The sequence below is a fragment of the Astatotilapia calliptera genome, chromosome 10 (assembly GCF_900246225.1).
Source record: "Astatotilapia calliptera chromosome 10, fAstCal1.2, whole genome shotgun sequence".
Classification (NCBI taxonomy): domain Eukaryota; kingdom Metazoa; phylum Chordata; class Actinopteri; order Cichliformes; family Cichlidae; genus Astatotilapia; species Astatotilapia calliptera.
Genome location: NC_039311.1, coordinates 242,199 through 266,474, shown reverse-complemented (window position 1 = coordinate 266,474; position 24,276 = coordinate 242,199). Strand labels below are relative to the sequence as shown.

At 42.2% G+C, this 24,276-nt stretch overlaps 1 protein-coding gene across 1 annotated transcript; it reads left to right on the top strand.

Moving 5' to 3' along the window:
* The first annotated feature begins 1,006 nt into the window (after window positions 1–1,006).
* On the top strand, window positions 1,007–14,971 carry LOC113031154 (dapper homolog 1-like). The gene is made up of 3 exons (XM_026183087.1): window positions 1,007–1,795; window positions 5,938–6,064; window positions 12,868–14,971. The coding sequence occupies exons 1-3, from the start codon at window positions 1,523–1,525 to the stop codon at window positions 14,463–14,465; spliced, it is 1,998 nt and encodes a 665-aa protein (XP_026038872.1). The 5' UTR covers window positions 1,007–1,522; the 3' UTR covers window positions 14,466–14,971.
* The last annotated feature ends 9,305 nt before the right edge of the window (window positions 14,972–24,276 follow it).

The window sequence follows — 24,276 nt, the reverse complement described above, 5'->3', positions numbered from 1 at the left end:
GTGATAATAAAGCTGTATCCTTAGCATCAAATTTCTCATGAACCCTTCTTATGTTGTGAAACCCTTGACGTTCTAGTACAAAGCCATTTTAATCATTATGAACTAAATGTGTGATACTAATCTTCTTGCTAAAACTTTACAAAGTATTTCAGTGTCCAAACCCGTCTGACTTATTGGTCTACATGATGAGGTTTCAAAGTAACCATTGCCTGTCTCAGAGTGAGAGCCTCATTTTGATATGCTTCTTCATACATGTTAAAAAGCAATTATTAAATAAAAGGAATTAAGCCATGGCTTTCTGCCATCAATTAAAATACAGTGAAAATAACAATGAATAAAGTTTGACAGGTTAGAGTGAAATGGCAATCATATCAAGTCAAGACAAAGTAAACTTTATTGTCATCTCTGCTATATCCAGTGCAGCATACAGAGAGATGAGACGACAAGGCTCTAGTTACATCAGTGCAAAGCAAGCTAATAAATAGATATAAAAATGAGACAAAAATACATACATAAGCTTGAGAGTTACAAGAGTTACATATATATTTCACCTGTAATATTCTGAATATTTGTAATTGAGCTAGTCGTATACATTTAGAGCTACTTCTTATATTTTGTCAATGTTGTAATATGTTGTATTATTCAATTTAGTTCAGTCTTTTCCTGAGATATTACACGGGTGAAACGTTGCCCTGCTTTATTTGGGACTACACAGCATTTTATATCCCAGCCTTTTGGATATTGAGACACAGAAATACACACACAAGAACAAACTCGTTTGATTATCTGTGTATGCATGAATCTATAATAAGTGCCAGACAGAATACGAGCTGTATTAACAGTAAACAGTAATATTACTAAGAAGGCGATCCAAAGTCACACCGCAGTGTGGCGCTGCAGCTAGCGCTGTCACAGCAAGAAACTTTATGGTTCCATGTCTGCTGTGGATATCTGTGGGGCATTTGCGTGTTCTCCGTCTGCCTGCGTGTATTTGCTCAAAATATTCGCCCTTTTCCCACAGTCCAAAGTCCTGCGAATTTGAGCTGATGGCTCTTCACTAAGCTAGACAAAGTGCTTACAGTTTATACCAAAGGCCTGCCTCCAGATGTTTTGAGTGTGCAAAACTAGTGCGGCGTATACAACCTCATCATCCTCCTAAAATACACTGGAATACTCACGGGAATACATCGCAGTAATATAACGTGTTTATGTCTTTTCTTTATCTTGGAGTGTCGTTTTTATTTGGAATGAGGCATTCACTGAGCAGTATGAGACTAAGTTGTGGTTGTGCAGGATTCCCAGCAGCATTCCTGTAGGCTCCGCCAACAGCTGTCCAAGTGAGACTGTCCGGCAGAGCGCAGGCTAGAGGAGGGGAATGGGACCGAGAGCTAAAGCAGTGAGTTCATCAGGACAAACACACAACGGATACCGTTCCACAACAGGTATTCGAAGAATTTGAAGAGACAGCCAGACTTTTAGGGAATTCATTCAGCTTGAATTTTTAGGAAAACGGTATTCTGTGATGTCTTTCCAAGACCTTCGAGACTCTTTTGAAACGTTCTCGCAATACATGAAAACGGGGCGCAGTCGGAATAAAGAGCGATTGCAAGCCAGCCTGGCCGGGTTATGCGAGCTTGGGCTTCTCAAACAGAGACAGGAAAGCAGGGTGTTGCGCGCTCTTGGGATCAAGGACCCTTCGTCAACCGGGGGCCCGGATTGGGGAGCTCTATGCTCGGAACTTTGTGCTATGGACGCACCAAAAGGGAAGGAAAGCTGTGGTCTCAATCTCCACCATGTAAGTTCTATTTGTCCTAGCTTATTAGCCAAATTAATATTAAAGTTAGTATAGCCGACGTGAAAGCCAGCTACTTTAAATTTCAGTTGATCCGTTTTCCAAAAGTTCGCATACGAAGACAGCTGATCCCATACATAAGGGTGTGTGTGTGTGTGTGTGTGTGTGAGGGGGGGGGGGGGGGGGGTAGCGGTGTGTAGTGCTAATACCCGTGCCTCGTTTCTTAGCATTGACTTGCGCTGACTTGTAGGGATTGATTGGCTTTGAAATAGCTTCTTGCTTTTACATTACGATGGTAACTATAACGACCTAGAACGCGAAAAATGTCGGTGGCTGCTCTTTGTGCGGGGTTAGTGCATGAAAACGTGGAGAGCCAGGCATACATTACCATTTTTGGTCAGTTTGGGGGAGCTTCATTACATTATCCATTTTATGCTGAACACAGTGGCTTATCCAGAGATCTGTCTGTTGAGTTTGAATCATTTCTCACATGAAGACTGAGGTCATTATTTTGGCATTACACCAAACCATCTTTGACTCTTTAAAATGAATTCCACGAATCAACAGCAGATAAGAAGTTGCTCTGTGGCCTCAGGATGCAGTTCGGATTCTCATTCAAATATCAACTTATATATTTATATCATTGTAAATTATACATTATGCTATATATTGCAGCACAATGTAGCATGGGATAATCATTTACAGTTTTGGAATTTAATACACTATTATTATCTCCAAGGATGCTGCACTTTGTCTTGGTTTTCACTTCCAGAAATAAAGATGCAATTTAAAAAATGTAACCATGTCAACAACAGTTTGTAGTTTGAAGTATAAGACACTGTTTTTCACATTATAAAGAGCCATATTCATTCTGTGCAAATCTGAAACTCTTACTGAAACGAGGTAACATCTGAAAGACAAGTAGCTGCCATTTCTATCAATAAATCTAGTGTGCGCTTAAAACATGAGTGAGACAAATGTCCTCCTGTAAAAGGATGCAGCAGATGAGCTGCTGACTGTGACAGTGAACAGTGTAAGACGTGCTACATGGTGAATGGTGGAGTTTGTCCGACTCGGGATAAATAGTTTAAATGTTACAACTATGCCATATAATTCTTTTTATATGACTTTGCACAACACTAGGAGCACTGGGAATACAGGGCTTGATTGTAAAGAAACAAATAGTTCCATCTTGTGACTTTCTCTCTATCTACAGAATTTAGAAAATGTCCAAACTACTCTTAAGGTTGCACACAACACTCTGCCCTAACCCCAAGAGAAGATATTGTGACTTGGAACATTTGCCTCTTGGTTTTTCTTTCTGTTTTTTATGTAGCTCATCGGTTAATTCCTAAACCATGACACCTAATGCAGTGGCACTATGGCTTCATATTGGTTTCATATATAATTTGGACTGGTTGGGACTTATAGAGGTTAATACTGAAATTAGTCATTCACCCCTTGCTCCCTTGTATTTGTTTATGTGTGTGGCAGTACTGGAAAAAAGGGACAAAAAGGCCTTATGTCTGCAATGTGGGAACAAAGACAACTAGACTGAAAAAAAAATGATGCGTATGCATGAAGAGAGGGTATCTGTGTTTATTAGTGAGGAGTTGCTGACAGCTGACAGCAGGTGGGGAAACAGAGCAACCTTCACAGTGGCCTCCAGCGTGTAAAGAGATTAATGAGAGGGTATTAGGCAATGTGAATGCATAATGTGTAGTGTGTCTGTGTGAATGCAATTCAATTCAATTCAATTTTATTTATATAGCGCCAAATCACAACAAAAGTCGCCTCTAGGCGCTTCATAAATGCACTCTGCATTATCTAACAACTATGTTAATCATAACTGAATACAAGGTCTGATTGTGTTCCTCCCTCAATAAACCACCAGAACAATATGGGAAGGACAGTTTTCTTAAGGTAGGGGGACACATTCAAATCTGTATAAATGCACTGCAAAAATAGGAAAGACTCTGTTTACTGCCAGCATTATTATTATTAGGGCCTCTATTTATAGTGAAAGCTAAATTAACTATAAACTTTAGAATTCAAAAATTGCATTTTGCGGCCTACAGTGGCATACTGGCTAAATGTTTACTCCCTGTGAATAAACCATGTTTCTTATAGCTTAACAAGTGAACTGCATGTTCACTTGCTAAGCTATAAGGTACCTGTTATTGTACATGACGTAGTTTAATTGTGATAGTAAGTGTTTGTGGGTGTAGCTGTCTGTTAATGTCTAGGTCACTGCTCTGTCTGTTTCTACCTACTCTCATCCCGGGAACGACTAGAAAGTATTTTTGCATCTGCTCACACAGTTGTGCAGTTAGGGAGTAGTTGTATGAGATTCCAAGAGATTCCTATGACTTCATTTAAAAGTATGTATGATGTCAACTTCAACGAATTATTAAATTATTACATTTACTTATATTATTAATGATTATAGGGTCCCTTGGGGGCAATGTTCCCTCTAAGCTGTGCACTGCTGGCACGCTCTCTGCACACAAAAAAAAAACTAACCTGAATTGAAATGAAAATGAAAACTTTAACAATTCTGTTCTGCATGTTAGTCAGTGACTGGCTGCTCCCGTATGGGATCAGAACGATGCCGCCTTATCCCAAAGTCCAGCCAATGATGCGATTCACATTCGTATGCAGCTAATCAACGTGGCTGACAGGCTATGACAGCGTCCTTATGTGCGACACCGGTGTTTTAGCAAAGCGGCTGATGTGGAGTGAAGCCACGTTAATGACAACGTGTCCAACCATTGGAGATGTGAGCAGGACAGACGGAACAACTGACGGACAAAGTGTGGACTTTATACCAGTTTTTAAATTGTGTTGATCGGCCACGTAAAACCAGAGTTATGATAAAATATCTGCAATGTTTGTTTTTCTTCCTGAATACTGTCGTTGTTTCTATTTACTGCAGGAAGAAACGGTAAAAACAGCGTTTTATAAGGAAAACGCTGGAAAGCCTGTGAGCAAAACAGCCCCCCTCCCCCAGCCTTTCCTATTGGTGGAAAAATGACATGGCAACATGGCATTTAGTTGTTTAGGGAGGGGGAAGTTTTAGGAGTGATGGCGTGTTTTGAGAGATTTGAGACGTTTAGCACAAATCTTGTGTAGTTAGTGTGTAGTTAGTGTGTAGTGTAGTCAATAGTTGTGTTGTGTGTCAGAACAATGAGGCGCCTGCTGAATGTTACAGGTGTTACAGCAGTGACACATCTGCTGCTGTCAGGCCTGCAGGTATCAGGCTGTTGTTCTCCTTCATCTCATAGTGGACAGAAATTATTTTTTGGAGCGGCACAAATAATTTGTGTGGCATCAGATTTGATGCAGAACAGCTGATTGTTCTGTAAATAGTTTGAAATGTTTGTTTAAAAAACGCTTTGGCTGCATTTTTAGGTAAACAGCTGCAAAAAACTTTGTTTGCAAAACTCAGTTACTTTTTTGAAGAAGTAACTATATAATTAATTGCCCAACATTGGTCATTATTTACTGTATTTGCAGACAGAGTTACAGGACTCTCTCCCAGACCACAGACTCATAATACAGTCAGAGCTTTATAAAAAAATAAAAAAGAAGAAGTTGTGTTTTCAAACTTGGAGTTCAGGTTATTTTTTCTTCCAATAGTGTTAACATGCTGCACAGGTCATGAACTAGATTTATTTAAATTTTCATTGTAAGTGGGCTAAAGCAGGTAATTAAGAGTAGTCTAACATAAATGCTGTAATTTGATTACTTTAATAAACATGTAACTTGGATGGATTGGATGCTGGCGTGACCACAGTGCACACGTCTGCTGTTGCTCACAGTGGTCCAAGGGACGCTCAGGGAGTTTGTGTGTTCGCTCACACACATGAAACATTAGAGGGGACGTTGCTTGGGGGTTGCATCAAGAAGGGTGTTCAGCGTAAAACTAGCAAAGTAAACATGTAGAGCTGCTGTGGCAGCCCAAAGCCATGAATGCCAAAGCCACTGTTACATTTAATATACACCACAGCGATGAGTAGCTTCTGTATGGGAAGAAAATGTGACATAAAATGTGAACACAAATAGAAGCACACAGCTTTGGAATGAATGTTCAGTCTTTGATGATTTTTTTTGACAATTTGAATTTCTTTCTGTGTGTATTACAGAGCAGTCTGCAGTTTACTCCCTGGGGTTTAAGCACATCTTTAGAAGAGCAGGTGGCAGAGCTGAAGGTGGACTGTGAAGTCAAATCATCAGATTCCACTGATCTGGATGCCAGCCAGCTCATTTCAGGTAAAATTCAAGGCAGGGATAGCTCAGTAGGTAGAGTGGTGGCTCCATGGTTCGAATCCACGGAACAGTCCCTACACACTGCTCCCCGGGTGCCCAATAGCTGCCCACTGCTTCACTGAGTGAATGGGTTAAATGCAGAGAGGAATTTCCCCAATAAAGGGGATCAATAAAGTATACATTATTACATTGAAAGGCTCACATATCTCTATTATATGATCCAGAACTGGAAACTAAGATTGAAAAATACAATCATTTGTGTAAGTTTTAAAATCATATTTATTTATTTTCATTTATTAACAGTTTAGGAGTGAAGAATAGACAGAAAAGGGAGGGAGGGGGAAAGACATGCAGCAAAGGGTCACAGGTCAAATTCAAACTGGGGCATTATGGAATTAAGGCTACATTTTTCCATGTGTTTGAATTACTTTGTATTTGTGTGTGGATTACTCACAAAAGCATGCATTTGTGAGTAATTTAGATCTGTCATGGGAGCATGAAATTCTATTAATGTCAAAAGTTCCACACGGGAAAGAAATCAACAGCACAGTGTGCTAATTCAACAAGTGTAGAGCTCAACAGCCACGCGTGCAAACAAGCCATGTTGCATGCGACAGTGTCTGCTTTGTGAACACTGCAACAGATGCACACTCCTGCAGTAACTCCCTGCTCTTGAAGCTGAATCCTGCACGCACCAATCAACTGAATTTAGACTTTTCGGACAGCAGTGCCCAAACGAAGAAAAACCTCTAGTTTACCATTAAAGTAATCCAGTAACAGCTGTCAGCATTTCCACTGCTACGCAGAAAACAATACGTGTTGACAGTTAATTTGGCTAACTTCATTTTCCAAAATGTAAAGAAATATAGTTTCTAACAGAGCTCAATGTTGCTGCCACAAACTGAGGTACACTGGTCCATCAAGTGACCAATCACATTAATACCCCGCTTCCTTTGGGCTCCGCCCTTCAAACACTTAAAGGTCAGTTTTTTCCAATGAGCATCTCCAAAACTGCAGCTCTTGTGGGACTGTTTACCAGTACTGACACCTCAGTAACAGTAATAGTGGTGATCCAGTGACAGCGACAGCCAAGGCTCATTGATGCATGTGGGGAACAGTGGCTGGGCCGTGTGCTTTGATCCAACACACAACATAGAGTAGCTCACATTGCAGAAAAAAGTTCATGCTGGTTCTGATAGAAAGGTGTCAGAATCACAGTGCATCACAGATGTTTGCTGTTTTGGCAGCAACACGGGGACCAACACAACATAATTGGCAGCTGGTCATTAGGCCTAATCTGTGTAAGTACCACAGTTTACTTTTAACAAAGACAGAATGATTTTACAGATCTTCGTTTGTTATATGTATGAGACTAGTAGACTCACAACCATGACTGGAAAATAGATGCGAAGAGAATTACTAGTGTGCAAAAGCATAATCAGTAATATCAATAGCAATCTAAGAATATGCTATAATCTCACACCATCCTCTTCAACTAAGCCAAAAACAGATATTGTAGTGGAGGTATCAGAAATACACAGCATTATGGCACTGATTCCTTCTTTAGCACTATGGTCACCCTGGTGTGTCGGCCAGAACACCACTGAAGGCCAAATTGTCCCAGAGTACAGAAGAAACAGCTTGAGGTTTGGTTTGAGGCACTTTATTCTCACGACTCAGTTCCTGTGGCTCTAAACACGGGTGTGCGTGTGTGGTTTGTTATTATTCACGCACACATCACATCCCATCGACAAATCCACCTCTCGTCCGACACTAAGGGGACGAGAGGTGGGCAGGGATAGCTCAGTAGGTAAAGTGGTCGCCCCATGATCGGAAGGTCGGCGGTTCGAATCCACTTAACGGCTACCCTGAGGTACCCCTGAGCAAGGTACCGTCCCTACACACTGCTCCCCGGGCGCCTGCTTAGTGGGCTGCCCACTGCTTCACTGAGTGAATGGGTCAAATGCAGAGAAAAACAAGTAATTTCCCCATGGGGATCAATAAAGTATCCATTATTATTATTATTATTAAACTGGCCACCTTACTAACTGGATGACGTCACCTGACGGTGGGCTGGCTCAAACTAACAGAAGCTTAAACATTAAATGAACAGTATATAAACTTACAAACACCTGTATAAGAACTCAAATAGAATTATCCTTTGAACTTGGGGCCTTTTATACAGATATAGTCTTGCTAAATGAACAAAAAACAACACACACACACACACACACACACACACACAGAGAGAGAGAGACCCATTAACGACTCAGTTCAGAAGGACTGAACGGGGTCACCGTATCACAAAACAAATTGACATCAACAGGTTTGCAGGCGTTTTGGACAAATGGCAGGGTCAGGAAATAATATTTTTCAGAAAAAACTACCTGATTTCGTCAGTGGAGGAGATATGACTGAGTAAAACCCTGAAAAAGTAAAATTTAATTCATAAGGAAAATGTATACACATATGTATAAAAATGACTTTATTTCCCAATTTAAACATGTAGTACAACTCTTAAAATGTGTCTTAATTACTAGTAAACTAGTAAAACACACAGGAAGAGCCCATTTTCATATTCATGTTGACCTTCAGAGTGTTTCCCTGGCTGCCACCTTGTAACATCCTTTGCTTCCCACTCCACTGTATTAGCCAGTAAACACTAATTAGTGCTTTGAACTGATGCATAATACAACCCAAATTATTTCAGCCATCTTGGGTGCCACTGTCAGAAGAAATGGACGATATGGTAAATGATCATTTGACACACCTCAGCTTTAAACAGGTGATTTCACTCCATTTTAGTCTTTAAAACTGGAGATTTTGCTGTGTGATTTTTGTTATTCTTAAAGTGACACTAGAGAGTGTCTATATGAGTCCACTCCTCTGAGTGTTAAATGAACACTTTTGATAGTGTTATATTTTTAAAAGTAACCTAGTCAGTTTTGAAGATTAACAATGACTAACACTGAGCAGTGTTGATTTTCTAACACTGGAACATAACTCAAAATGTTAGAAATATTCCAGTGTTTGAAAATCAGTACTGGAGATTTTGCTGTGTAGGAGAAAGATTTGTAGTAAACAAAAATTGACAAATTTTAGAATTATATATGCCACATTCATTGTGTTTGGGTTTTTTTGCTTGTTGTTTCAGTACAGTGCAGTGGAATAAGCAAAACTGATTAAGTCTAAACAGTAGTAAAGTTCAGCTACAGTTAGCTGGATCATACCTACAGTTGCTTGCAAGGGTATTCGGCCCCCTTGAACTTTCCCACATTTTGTCACATTACAGCCACAAACATGAATCAATGTTATTGTAATTCCACGTGAAAGACCAACACAAAGTGGTGCACACGTGAGAAGTGGAACGAACATCAGACATGATTCCAAACATTTTTACAAATAAATAACTGCAAAGTGGGGTGTGTGTAATTATTCAGCCCCCTGAGTCAATACTTTGTAGAACCACCTTTTGCTGCAGTTCCAGCTGCCAGTCTTTTAGGGTCTGTCTCTACCAGCTTTGCACATCTACAGACTGAAATCTTTGCCCATTCTTCTTTGCAAAACAGCTCCAGCTCAGTCAGATTAGATGGAACAGCGTTTGTGAACAGCAGTTTTCAGATCTTGCCACAGATTCTGGATTGGATTTAGATCTGGACTTTGACTGGGCCGTTCTAACACATGGATATGTTTTGTTTTAAACCATGGCATTGTTGCCCTGGCTTTATGTTTAGGGTCGTTGTCCTGCTGGAAGCTGAACCTCCGCCCCAGTCTCAAGTCTTTTGCAGACTCCAACAGGTTTTCTTCCAAGATTGCCCTGTATTTGGCTCCATCCATCTTCCCATCAACTCTGACCAGCTTCCCTGTCCCTGCTGAAGAGAAGCCCCCCCAGAGCATGATGCTGCCACCACCATATCTGACAGTGGGGATGGTGTGTTCAGAGTGATGTGCAGTGTTAGTTTTCCACACATAGCGTTTTGCATTTTGGCCCAAAAAGTTCCATGGTGGTCTCATCTGACCAGAGCAGCTTCCTCCACATGTTTGCTGTGTCCCCCACATGGCTTGTGGCAAACTGCAAACGGGACTTCTTCTGGTTTTCTGTTAACAATGGCTTTCTTCTTGCCGCTCTTCCATAAAGGCCAACTTTGTGCAGTGCACGACTAATAGTTGTCCTGTGGACAGATTCCCCCACCTGAGCTGTAGATCTCTGCAGCTCGTCCAGAGTCACCATGGGCCTCTTGGCTGCATTTATGATCAGCGCTCTCCTTGTTCGGCCTGTGAGTTTAGGTGGACGGCCTTGTCTTGGTAGGTTTACAGTTGTGCCATACTCCTTCCATTTCTGAATGATGGCTTGAACAGTGCTCCGTGGATGTTCAAGGCTTGGGAAATCTTTTTGTAGCCTAAGCCTGCTTTAAATGTCTCAATAACTTTATCCCTGACCTGTCTGGTGTGTTCTTTGGACTTCATGGTGTTGTTGCTCCCAATATTCTCTTAGACAACCTCTGAGGCCGTCACAGAGCAGCTGTATTTGTACTGACATTAGATTACACACAGGTGCACTCTGTTTAGTCATTAGCACTCATCAGGCAACGTCTATGTGCAACTGACTGCACTCAGACCAAAGGGGGCTGAATAATTACGCACACCCCACTTTGCAGTTATTTATTTGTAAAAATGTTTGGAATCATGTCTGATGTTCGTTCCACTTCTCACGTGTGCACCACTTTGTGTTGGTCTTTCACGTGGAATTCCAATAACATTGATTCATGTTTGTGGCTGTAATGTGACAAAATGTGGGAAAGTTCAAGGGGGCCGAATACTTTTGCAAGCCACTGTATATTCATAGTGCTTACAGAAAGCTAGTATGCATTCACTTCATTTACTTGACAAAGATAAGCCACAGGGATGTGCAGTCATGCTGTGTTCTCCTATGCAGGGGCACAATTACATACATTTACCAGTGATTCCCAAACTTTTTTGGTTAAGCCCCCCTTTGTTTTACAAGAGCAATCTTATTGTTTACATGAGATGAATTTCTACAATGGCAGATAGAGCCAAAATACTGTTATTGTTAATCTGACTATCTGCAGGTTTTACAGGCTTACATACACACACGCAGTTACTGTCCCTCCATTTACAAAAGCAGAGGCGTCACGGTGTGATTATTTTACGTGTAGTTGTTTTTTCCTGTGTAATAATATTCAACATTTCTATTAATACATTTTTCAAAAATGCCTCTCTGTGCAAAATGGTTTCAAAAACATAAACAGCTGTGGGATCCTGTTTGTCTGTGATTTGAACCGGGGGAACAAATTATGGCAGGATCAGCCTGATGTTATTTGTATCCCACTGTAACTTTACTGTATACAGAGCTAACATCTCCAAAATGTCAGGTGTAGTTAGTCATTACAAAAAGTGTTTGTGAACTAAAAATGTGGGGTACTGTTTGTCCGTGAGTTTGAGAGCCCAGCGCTGCTCCCGACGCAGGAAAAACTAATTCTGTGGCAGAGACCTACTGTACCTCGGCACTTGTGCAGGTGAAGCCAAAGGGAAGATATGCTTCACCATATTTTCTAGTCTTTGGAAGGAAGTTGTTTGTAAACAAATTTGGTGATGCTTCATCTCCTGCTTTGCGTTTGTGTGGGAGCCCCGTCAAAAACCTGTCCATTACGCTAGCAGTGTCCAAACATTCTTTCTTTGTTTTGTTTTTTTCTTTTCATACTGTGCCCCCGCCTGCAATGGCGCTGTGCCCCGCCTAGGGGGCGCGCCCCACACTTTGGGAACCTCTGCATTAATCTATAATTGATCAATATATTTGTTGGTGTGTATGATGGAGGAAGGACGAGCTATCCACAGGAAGCATTTTGAAAAAAAAATGACCAGGCTTGTGAAGTTGAACAGCTCTAGTTGTTCAGGTTTTATTTATGGATTTGTAAAATCGATTTACATACATTCAGATTGTTTTGTATTTGTCATCGGACTGAAGCACAAGTTTGCAAGTATTCAAAATGACTCACAAATCATTGCATTTGTAAATCTTAGCTTGTGTTTGTGGATCATGTCATACACATTTGTGAGCCCTTTCAGATAAGTTTAACCCCATAGTGATGAAGAAATTTATTCCTAGAAACTGGTGGACTGTTGTTAAAAGGAGAACACGGCCCTGTCCCATTTGTCGAGTGTTGCTGCCATCAACTTCAAAATGACCTCTTTTCTATTTTCTATTATGAATAAACTATAGATTTATAAGATTCTGTTTTTAATTTACATTTGACATACATGCCAACTTTTCTTAGAACTGTAATTGTATCATATTTTCATAAGCAGTTCAGTTTCACATCTATAACATAGAGCGACAGACAGTAGCCGATGTTTTATCGGTTTTCTAATAATTCCACTCTTGTGGAAAGGTGCCTTTTTCAAGTTACTGCACATAAAAGGTGTCATATCCTAGGTCTAACCCTAGCCTTTCTTGACACCTGAAAATTTAGCTTATGGCTGTAAAATAAAGACAAAACATTGGTGTAGACATGTTTAATGGTTATCACACTGACGTTTTATTTTAAATCCTTGCAGTTTAAGCACATGGAAGAGTCTAGGCATATTATTCCTCTAATAAGGTTAATAGATTATTGAGTGAAAACTACTGTATTGTTTGTGTATCAATTATAAGTGTCACACTGGTCCATAGTTTTTCATTTTTATCTGCAGTGGTCAAGATTCATAATTACAGGTAAATGTTCATTAAAGTGAGAACTGACATCAGAATGATCATATGTATTACCTCTGCTTTTTATTTTTGTTAGGGAAAGCCCGTGTAGCCAAGGAAAATGGATCTTCTGAAATGAATTGCTACCCCGTGACCTCATGTTCCCTCTCAGCCCCCGAGGGGAGTGGTGAGAAAGAGACAAAAAAAACATACATGTCCACCCTGACAAGACATGCCATCGTTACGGGTGCTTTAGGGAAATTGAAAGAAGTTGACCCCAGTCTGTATGATTATCAACAAACCCAAAAGGTTGAGACTTACATATTTGGAGTGATTCAACGACGAACTCTACCCACACGGCCCTCAAAGCCTCGTACGAGCCTGGCACATGATGCCCGAGTTGTTAATGTGGTAAGGCAGAGTAGTTTATGCCAAAAGGATGAACAACATTTACCAAAACAGGAGTTGGCTCAAGAGATCATTGCACCCTCCCAGTGGTCAGAAGGAATTGCTTCAGAGGCTGGCCTTAACCTAGATCAGGAGCAATACCTTAGGATAGGGCCTACTGAAGATCCCCCACTCCCATATCATCTTCAGCAAAAGGGGCTTTATACCAAACCCAGGCAAGCCTCCATGACGCTGCTTGACTATCCACATGGTAAAGATGTCCAACCAGACTCCAGCACTACTGAGCCTGACTTATCCCAACGTCTCCCCAAGTACCAGTCGCCTCCAGCAGCAGCAGCAGCAGCAAAGTCTACTCAACCATCTTCTCCCGAAGATCATCTGGTCAGTGCCGAGTATATTCCGGGTCAGCCTTGTCGGACCTCCAACCGAGCTTATGCACATCACCACACCAACCACCACAAAGGTCCTGGGGTGTCCAAATCCAACCGATGTGCATATTCTCCAGAAAGACTCTATCATCAGGAGCAGCAACCCACGGCTTTTCATATCCAACCCCCAAGGTACAGAGGAGGCCCAAAGAAATGTCGATCAAATGAAGACAGAGGTGGTGCCAGCAGAAAGCCAGGGAAGAAGGCGTGCAGGTCTCAGTCAGAGAATAGCTTACAAAGGTTTCCAGAGCGCAAGTTTAATACAGTCGAGAAGGATGGTAGTGGAAGTGGGAACGCTGGAAGGGGAAGCCGCGGTAATCAACCCAGAAGCAAAAAGCAGCAACAAAGTAGCGGTAGCTACAGGCGCTCGCTGTCCACTTTGGAGCTCAGCCAAGATGAAGCTGATCAGCCACCTGTGACAATACCTGTGCAAAGCAACCAAAACTGCTGTCTTAGGCGCACACGTAAACCCCGTCCTACACACGCATCATATGCTTACCCCACAACCTCACACCATTTCCACCATCATCAGCACATGGAGTTTCAGTTGGAAAGGGACCAAACGCAACTGTGTCAGGCCACCGATGATTATTCTCACGCAGGTCAGGTAGAGTCTGAGTCGAGCATGAGTGAGGCTGACTCTCCAGATTCCAGCTCATTGTCCAGTGATTCAGATGAAAGTGGTGGTCTGGTTTGGCCACAGCAATTACCCCCAAGACTTTCCCTCCCATCAACACTTGCTCCATCTGGAGCACCTCTGCAGCCTAAGGCTTTTGTCAAGATAAAGGCCTCACATGCACTTAAAAAGAAGATCTTGCGCTTCCGTACTGGTTCACTGAAAGTAATGACCACTGTATGAAGTGAAACGAATGCCAAAGTGAAGTAACATGAGATGCAGTCCTTGAGTTTATGTACAGTGATGACATATTACATGGAAATGCTAATGAACTGATTTTGGACATGAATGGGTTTTAGTCTCAACAAGCAATGAAGGAAATGGCTGTCACTCTATGCATCTCCAATCTCTGTTTCAAAAGTAAGATGTAGAAATGACATTTTCCATGATAGTAGAAGTCTTAAATAGATGACTCACGCTAAAAAAGTCCTTGTCTTTGTTCAGATAAGTCCTGAAACACTGTCACGCATGCACATGTATATCATATTCCAAACCATGTATATCTTCACTTGAACTACCCTGACACAAATGAAAACGATAAGGGGCCTAATGTTAGACCAAGACTTTTGTTTGGGACTTGGTTGTATAAATCACAACACTACAGACTGTGTGTCTGTAGTGTGAAATTCATTTCACAACACTACTCCTCTTAACCCTTGTATGGTGTTCGGGTCTGTGAGACCCGTGTTCAGTTTTTTTCAAAAGAAAAATTAAACAATTAATTATTTTTTCACGTGTAAATGTGTTGTGTCTTTCCACTCACTCCACTTGATTATAACTGATTTATTTATAACATTTTATATAAAAGAAAAACGAGAAGCACATTAATTCATAAATGTGATCTAACAAAGGTAAAGGGAAAAAATTAACCATGTTTCCTGTTCATATGTCTTGTAATTGGGATGAAGTAAACATCTGTTGAGTAATTTAACATAAAATTGTTTGATAGTGTTAATTTGGAAAGCCAAAACTCTAGCGGGTCCACCAGACCCATGAACACTGGCTGAGTAACAAAAATACGAACACCACACAAGGGTTAAGGCACAACATACCAACAAGGTTTCACTAGAAACCAAGTTTTAAAGGTTTTGGTGAGCTTGCTGTCTGAATGTGCCTACTTTTACTCACCCAAAATGGTGCTATGTGTAAATCAAAAGCACTTATGAGCAGAGCTTAAGTACATTAATATTAATTTGTTTTATTTAATATATTTGCATTGTTTAGTATGTCGTATGAAAGTAAGTCATTCATTTATAGGTATGTAGATGAGCACAGGCTAGTAGAACGACTGCAGCATTTAAATAAAGTCATTGCCAATCGTATTTAAATGTATTTGGCAAATAACTTGACCCCAGTTCAGTCACAGAGAGATGGCAGACTGATAGTAGACCAGTGACTCTGTCTTTATTGCCTGTTTATCATTTTACACATTTACAATAATTTTTAACATTAAGTTTTGTTGCTATCTTCAACCACTGTGTGACTCTGATGTCTCTGATATCTAAGGCTTAATATTCTCTTTCAAGTGTGTAATGTCAACTTTACAAAATTAAGGATGCAATAAGTTGGACAAGGGATTTAAAAATAGCAGATTATTTGAAATCAATCACCATAAAAATGAAATAATAAATGCTTCTATTGTGACAATGACTCAGCACACACACAGGCAGCTTTGCAGGGTGAGTGTCCATTTATTCACAATGTTTACAACACCACAGCACTGAGCACACTCATGTCTCCAGTCCCAGCAGGCTACTCAAACGGGGTGATTGCTCAGACAATCAGTCCCAGCTGCCCTGGAAAACTGAGCTTTCTGGTAACGTTAAATCAAACCGTGCTCTTTTCCCAAACTTAGCCAAATATCTTTGGTGCCTATGAGTAACCAAACAAAGGTCAGCTGCTCTCTTCAAAGCAATTTTGTGATCAAGACAGGAATAAAGTAAAAAAGGTGTGGTTATTATTTTATGTTCTTTGCCTTACCAAACAAAGTGCCTTTAGGTGGCTGCTATATAAATAAAATTGAATTGAACTGATATTTGTGTGTGTGTGTGTGTGTGTGTGTGTGTGTGTGTGTGTGTGTGTGTGTGTGTGTGTGTGTGTGTGACCAAAGGGGGATTTCTATGGGCTGGGCTGTTTTATGACTTTAGGATTTAGCTGTTTCAGTTAACTGAAGGGGAGAGGAGAAAACATGTCAACACAGCAGCAAAAGAAAAACTTGCAGCCACATTTGAAAATATTTAACACTGAGTCAGAAACCAGTCGATTTCAGCTTTTTTGTGCTATGCTACAGTCCGTTTATAGCTTTTTCTCCATTCCTTCATTCCTCCATCTGGTAGTAGTTAGAAACAGAACCCTCCCTTCTGGCCAAGAACCGAGAGTATTTCCTGCTTAGTTGGTGGTGGGACAGAGAGGCATAGAGCCTGCAGAGGAAACCCCAGAGAGAGAAACAGAGGCACAGTTAGAGCGTGGGAGGAGGGTGAACGAAGGCCTCATGCACATACATCTGGCTTTCATTACCCAGACAGAGAAGGTGATGGTAAGTGAGGGCAGACAGACAGAGGGCTTGTATATGTGCCACTTTTGGAGATACTGTACATTTCTCTCTTATTTTGATGTTTTTCTGACTTTCACTAAGTTTATCTACATTTCAAAAGCTTGGAACCGACTTTCTAAACCTGCCTTCACTGTAAACAGAACAGCAAGAAGGCGTGGCTCATTTTTTTCGCTATTATTTTAACTTTTTTCTGTTTGTAAAAACATGAATCTTGGTGCTCTGGGCCTTCAATGTAAAGCTCGTGTACTAGTCGTGTCAGCCAAGTCCTGAGGGAATGACAGAGCCATCAGAAGAGTAGTCAAAGAGCAAAAGGTTCAAAGAATTTTAAAAAATAAGAGCACACAGAGAAAATGGTTTGGTGTGAATGTTTAATCCCCCTCTAACAGTTTCTGCCCAGGGACACAACACAACTGATATTTTGACGTCATGTTTAAAATGCAGTCAGTCCAAAAAACATAATTATGTTAAACTCAGTTACTCAGGATTTATGGTTTAGCAGGAAATCTCCACCATGGCTGTGTCCTATCTGCGAAACACTTTGAAAACCTACGACATAACCCAACGTGAGTCTCCCAAAATATGTGCATCAGAGCGACAGACCCCACCTCAAAAGCACAGAGAGAGACCACAACTCCCCACAAAGGCCAAGAGCTAAACTAAAACACTGATGTTTAATGCTCATGTCAGCTTTGGTAACATAGAAATCTAGTGTAGTGTATTAATCTTCTTGTTTTACTGTGAAGTTGTAAAATGGTGTATTGAAACATGTTTTAAAGAGCTCAAACAAAGAAAGTTCTTATGTTCCCCAATGACTAATATATTGCTTTAAAGTTTGGAGATGATCCAGTGGAAACCAAAGCTCTGAACAGGCTGAAACCTTTGGCTTCTACAAAGTGTAAACTTGAGATTTTTATTTATAGTGTGTGAGTTTGTAAAACTTTATCCATTCATTGTTATGTCGTAGGGCAAGGGTGGGCAACTCCAGGCCTGGAAGGCTGGCGTCCCTGCAGGTTTTAGACTTGTCGTTGAACCAACACAGCTGATTTAAATGGCTAAATTAGCTCCTCAACATGTCCTGAAGTTCTCCACAGGCCTGGTTATTTAGCTCGTCATATTGCAGCCACAGAAATTATTTTGTCCATGAAACCATAAAGCTGCACTTTCTTTTTGCCTTATAGTCTGATTTGTCATAACTTTTCCGTTTTGTGGTAAGCTTTTCTTTGGCTGTCACTTCTTCACCCTGACCTGTCTTATTTGGCTCAGCAGAACTAAAATATATATCCTGCTGCTTTTACACACGCACTCACATAAGCTCAGCGATTCTCTGCGCGATCAACCTCTCACATGTTTAAGCTGCCGGAGATTTCACTTGTCATGTTTGCATAGTAAGCTAACGATTGATAAGACGATGTCAGAGGAATTGGTGCAAATTATCGTCACTCACCAATCAGTGCTGTTGCTCTCTATACACAGTTCGCACGATTGCAAAGTGAAAGCAAAAAACAAGCGCAAATTCAAACGCGATTTCAATATGTCACATATTGACAGTGGCTCACCGATGCCAATGACATGATTACCCAGCTACATTTCCGAAAGAATGCAAAAGCATTGACATATATTTTTCCTTCCTACGATAGGCCGACGGGCAGGGCAGAGATAGATTTTGGTAGCCCGACTGGAAAAATCGCTAGCCCCGGGATGTCGGGCTAGCGATATTGCAAGCCTTGTATCTGATTGAGGAATCACTCATCTTTGGAAAAGAGAGTTTATTACAGAGAAATGTCTCTTTCCAAAAATAAAAGCTATACTATATGCTTCTTCTGGGCTATATTCTCAGCAGCATATTAAACATATCAGGTCCCCATAAGGAGAATCATGTGCTAACGGCTGTCTAAATGACTCGGGTAAAGTTTGTAGCATGCGTGCTTGTTGTTTTGTCTGCTTCCACTTGTCTTTGCACCAGGATGATGTCGGTGTAAATGTGCAGTCATATTCATTGTGTTCCCACTAGTGTTTTCAGGTTAATCTGAAATGACGTTAACGCCACAACACGGCAAATCTCCGTTAACGAGCTATCCCTGATCGCCCCGTGCGTGGGGCTGGACTGCCAACACGTTAACGAGCTAACTGTGCTAACACACTAGCTCCCACCCATGTAATTGAGCATTGCGTGGCACATCCAACATACTGTTTTACTTTAGTCCATGACGCGCTTACCTTCAGGGTCATACGTCACATGAAAACCAAAATAATTCCAAACGCCAGATCTGAATGAGGGTGGGGGAGGTTCAGTTTGCCATGTTGCAAGGAGAGCTTAACTTCTGTCTGGCTAGCTTGCCCTGCGCTCAGTGAATCTTCGTTCGACTACTCCGCCTAGGCTGCACTGTCGAGCGCAGATCCACTGAGCGCTCAACACAGACAGCATCTTGGAAGTTCCAAGAAAGTTCCAAGTTCCAAGAAAAAAAAAAAAAAAAAAAAACACAGACAGCATCGACAGAAGGAAAGTTGATAAAATAAATTAAAAATTTTGTATTGTTCGATACATATGCGTACCGAACCGAAAGCACTGTATCGAACGGTTCAATATCGATACGAGTATCGTTGCACCCCTAATATCGTTGCTGGGTGTTATATATATATATATATATATATATATATATATATATATATATATATATATATATGTATGTATGTATATATGTGTATATATAAAAAAAAACACCCAGCACGCCCCTGCGGGCGGTTTATCCTTCAAGCTCGGGTCCTCTACCAGAGGCCTGGGAGCTTGAGGGTCCTGCGCAGTACAGTGGGGCAAAAAAGTATTTAGTCAGCCACCGATTGTGCAAGTTCCCCCACTTAAAATGATGACAGAGGTCAGTAATTTGCACCAGAGGTACACTTCAACTGTGAGAGACAGAATGTGAAAAAAAAATCCATGAATTCACATGGTAGGATTTGTAAAGAATTTATTCGTAAATTAGGGTGGAAAATAAGTATTTGGTCACCTCAAACAAGGAAAATCTCTGGCTCTCACAGACCTGTAACGTCTTCTGCAAGAAGCTTTTCTGTTCCCCCACTCGTTACCTGTATGAATGGCACCTGTTTGAACTCATCATCTGTATAAAAGACACCTGTCCACAGCCTCAAACAGTCAGACTCCAAACTCCGCCATGGCCAAGACCAAAGAGCTTTTGAAGGATACCAGGAAAAGTATTGTAGACCTGCACCAGACTGGGAAGAGTGAATCTACAATAGGCAAGCAGCTTGGTGTGAAAAAATCAACTGTGGGAGCAATCATCAGAAAATGGAAGACATACAAGACCACTGATAATCTCCCTCGATCTGGGGCTCCACGCAAGATCTCATCCCGTGGGGTCAAAATGATCATGAGAACGGTGAGCAAAGATCCCAGAACCACACGGGGGGACCTGGTGAATGACCTGCAGAGAGCTGGGACCAAAGTAACAAAGGTCACCATCAGTAACACACTACAACGGCAGGGAATCAAATCCCGCAGTGCCAGACGTGTTCCGCTGCTGAAGCCAGTGCATGTCCAGGCCCGTCTGAAGTTTGCCAGAGAGCACATGGATGATACAGCAGAGGATTGGGAGAATGTCATGTGGTCAGATGAACCAAAGTAGAACTTTTTGTATAAACTCAACTCGTCGTGTTTGGAGGAAGAAGAATACTGAGTCGCATCCCAAGAACACCATACCTACTGTGAAGCATGGGGGTGGAAACATCATGCTATGGGGCTGTTTTTCTGCCAAGGGGACAGGACAAGTGATCCGTGTTAAGGACAGAATGAATGGGGCCATGTATCGTGAGATTTTGAGCCAAAACCTCCTTCAATCAGTGAGAACTTTGAAGATGAAACGAGGCTGGGTCTTCCAACATGACAATGATCCAAAACACACCGCCCGGGCAACAAAGGAGTGGCTCCGTAAGAAGCATTTGAAAGTCCTGGAGTGGCCTAGCCAGTCTCCAGACCTCAACCCCATAGAAAATCTGTGGCGGGAGTTGAAAGTCCGTGTTGCTCGGCGACAGCCCCAAAACATCACTGCTCTCGAGAAGATCTGCATGGAGGAATGGGCCAAAATACCAGCTACTGTGTGTGCAAACCTGGTAAAGACCTATAGTAAACGTTTGACCTCTGTTATTGCCAACAAAGGTTATGTTACAAAGTATTGAGTTGTATTTTTGTTATTGACCAAATACTTATTTTCCACCCTGATTTACGAATAAATTCTTTACAAATCCTACCATGTGGATTCATGCATTTTTTTTTCACATTCTGTCTCTCACAGTTGAAGTGTACCTCTGGTGCAAATTACTGACCTCTGTCATCATTTTAAGTGGGGGAACTTGCACAATCGGTGGCTGACTAAATACTTTTTTGCCCCACTTTATCTTAGCTGTTCCCAGGACTGCGCTCTTCTGGACAGAGATCTCCGATGTTATTCCCGGGATCTGCTGGAGCCACTCGCCTAGCTTGGGAGTCACCGCACCTAGTGCTCCGATTACCACGGGGACCACCGTTACCTTCACCCTCCACATCCTCTCCAGCTCTTCTCTGAGCCCTTGGTATTTCTCCAGCTTCTCGTGTTCCTTCTTCCTGATATTGCTGTCATTCGGAACCGCTACATCGATCACTACGGCCGTCTTCTTCTGTTTGTCTACCACCACTATGTCCGGTTGGTTAGCCACCACCATTTTGTCCGTCTGTATCTGGAAGTCCCACAGGATCTTAGCTCGGTCATTCTCCACCACCCTTGGGGGCATCTCCCATTTTGACCTCGGGACTTCCAGATTATACTCGGCACAGATGTTCCTGTACACTATGCATGCCACTTGGTTATGGCGTTCCATGTATGCCTTGCCTGCTAGCATCTTGCACCCTGCTGTTATGTGCTGGATTGTCTCTGGGGCATCTTTACACAGTCTGCACCTGGGGTCTTGCCTGGTGTGATAGACCCCAGCCTCTATGGATCTTGTGCTCAGAGCTTGTTCCTGTGCTGCCATGATTAGTGCCTCTGTGCTGTCTTTCAGTCCAGCTTTGTCCAGCCACTGGTAGGATTTCTGGACATCAGCCACCTCCTCTATCTGCCGGTGGTACATACCGTGCAGGGGCCTGTCCTTCCATGATGGTTCCTCGTCTCCCTCCTCTTTCTTGGGTTTCTGCTGGCTGAGGCATTCACTGAGCACTCGGTCAGTTGGGGCCATCTTCCCAATGTATTCTTGGATGTTCGTTGTCTCATCCTGGACTGTGGTGCTGACACTCACCAGTCCCCGGCCCCCTTCCTTCCGCTTAGCGTACAGCCTCAGGGTGCTGGACTTGGGGTGAAACCCTCCATGCATGGTAAGGAGCTTTCTTGTCTTTATGTCAGTGGCTTCCATCTCCTCCTTGGCCAGCCCAGCAGGGTACCTGATCACGGGCAGGGCATACATGTTGATGGCCCGGATCTTGTTCTTACCATTCAGCTGACTCCTCAGGACTTGCCTGACCCTCTGCAGGTACTTGGTGGTTGCAGCTTTTCTAGCGGCCTCTTCATGGTTCCCATTCGCCTGCGGGATCCCCAGGTACTTGTAACTGTCCTCTATGTCTGCAATGTTGCCTTCTGGTAGTTCAATCCCCTCAGTTCTGACTACCTTCCCTCTCTTTGTTACCATCCGACTACACTTCTCCAGTCCGAATGACATTCCAATGTCATTGCTGTATAGCCTGGTAGTGTGGATCAGTGAATCGATGTCTCGTTCACTCTTGGCATACAGCTTGATGTCATCCATGTACAGGAGGTGGCTGACAACTGCTTCACTAAATGAGTGTTACTGTTTCTTCGACCCCGTCTGCGCCTCGGCGTTGTACTCCTCGTTGTTTTATCTTTGGTTTTATGTTCTCTAGGTGATTGTACGCTAATAACTTATGATAGAGACACGCTCCTGAATCTTCGGTTTTCCTGTTCTCAACGTCTGGACAGCCTTGGGACCGCGGGTACCGCTATCCCCCTGATGCCTGTCTCCCCCACCAATGTGACCTACTTACCTCTTCCCATGCTCCGCAGGAAACGTCTCAGGAAACGGGGTAGAAGGAGTGGTGTCCGTGTCCGCTTCAAGGCTTATATCAGAGCCATGGCTACGGATTACCCTGCTACAAGCCGTGAGCTATCTCGTTTCATCCACTATCTCAGTAGCCGCTTTGCGGCTAGATTGCTAACCCACCGTTGGATATGCTCCGTCAGCCTTCAAACCTACTCTGCCTGCCCAGTGGCTTACCACTCTGCTCGATCTTGGATAACACCGCCTGGCCGTGGTGTTCAACACAACAACCTTAGCACCTTGCGACGGGCTACTACTAAGGACTTGGCTCCTCGGACTCGGATGGCCTTATTTAATGTTAGGTCTCTTTCAAATAAGGCCTTCCTCCTTAATGACTTTTTTCTCACCACGGGACTGGATGTTCTATTCCTGACGGAGACATGGACTTCTCCGGGTGAGTTCATCCCCTTCTCTGAGCTTCTCCCTCCTGACTGTGCCTTCTTTAGCTCACCTAGGCTTAATGGTAGAGGTGGTGGCTTAGCCTCGGTTTTTAAAAATAAACATGAAGCACGGCTGCTACCCTCCCCAACCTATTCCAGCTTTGAAGCTCAGCTATTGGAATTGACTGGCTCTCGGACTACTCTGTGTGTTGTGGCTTATCGTCCGCCTAAATACCATAAGATGTTTATCTCTGAATTTGCTGACTTTTTGGGATCCATTCTTTTTAAATATGGTTCTGTTATTATTTCTGGTGATTTTAACATTCATGTCTGCTGTATGGATGACCAATTGGCTAAAGATTTTCTTGCACTGACTGACTCTTTTAATCTTATTCAGTGGGTGAATGAGCCTACCCATGTTAAAGGCCACACCCTTGATTTGGTTTTTTCATTTAATGTGGATATTTGCATTAAGGAAATTAGAAATACTGGACTTTCTGATCATTCCCCGGTTATCTTCGATGTTGACCTGGGCAACACTGGACAATACTTAGAGGCTCCTCTTTACCCTACGCGTACTATTAATGCTGATACTGTGGTCAACTTTCTACGTCTTTTGTGAACTCCCCATTTATTATGCTGGATTGTTTTACTCCACACACGCTTGAGAATTTTACTAATACTCTTTTAACTACTTGTTCCTCGATTCTTAACATTGTTGCACCTATCAAAATGAAACGCCCCAGAACTTACTCACAATGTTGGTTAAATGATTCTGTTCGTGCTTTACGACGTATTTGTCGGCGGGATGAGAGGAAGTGGAGGAATGATAGACTCCAGTCATCATATGATATTTTACGTATTAGCCGCTCAAAGTTCCAAACTGCTGCCAGAATGGCCAAAGCGGCTTTTCTCTCTAAAATTATTACCACTAATGGTGATAATCCTCGAATTCTATTTAAAA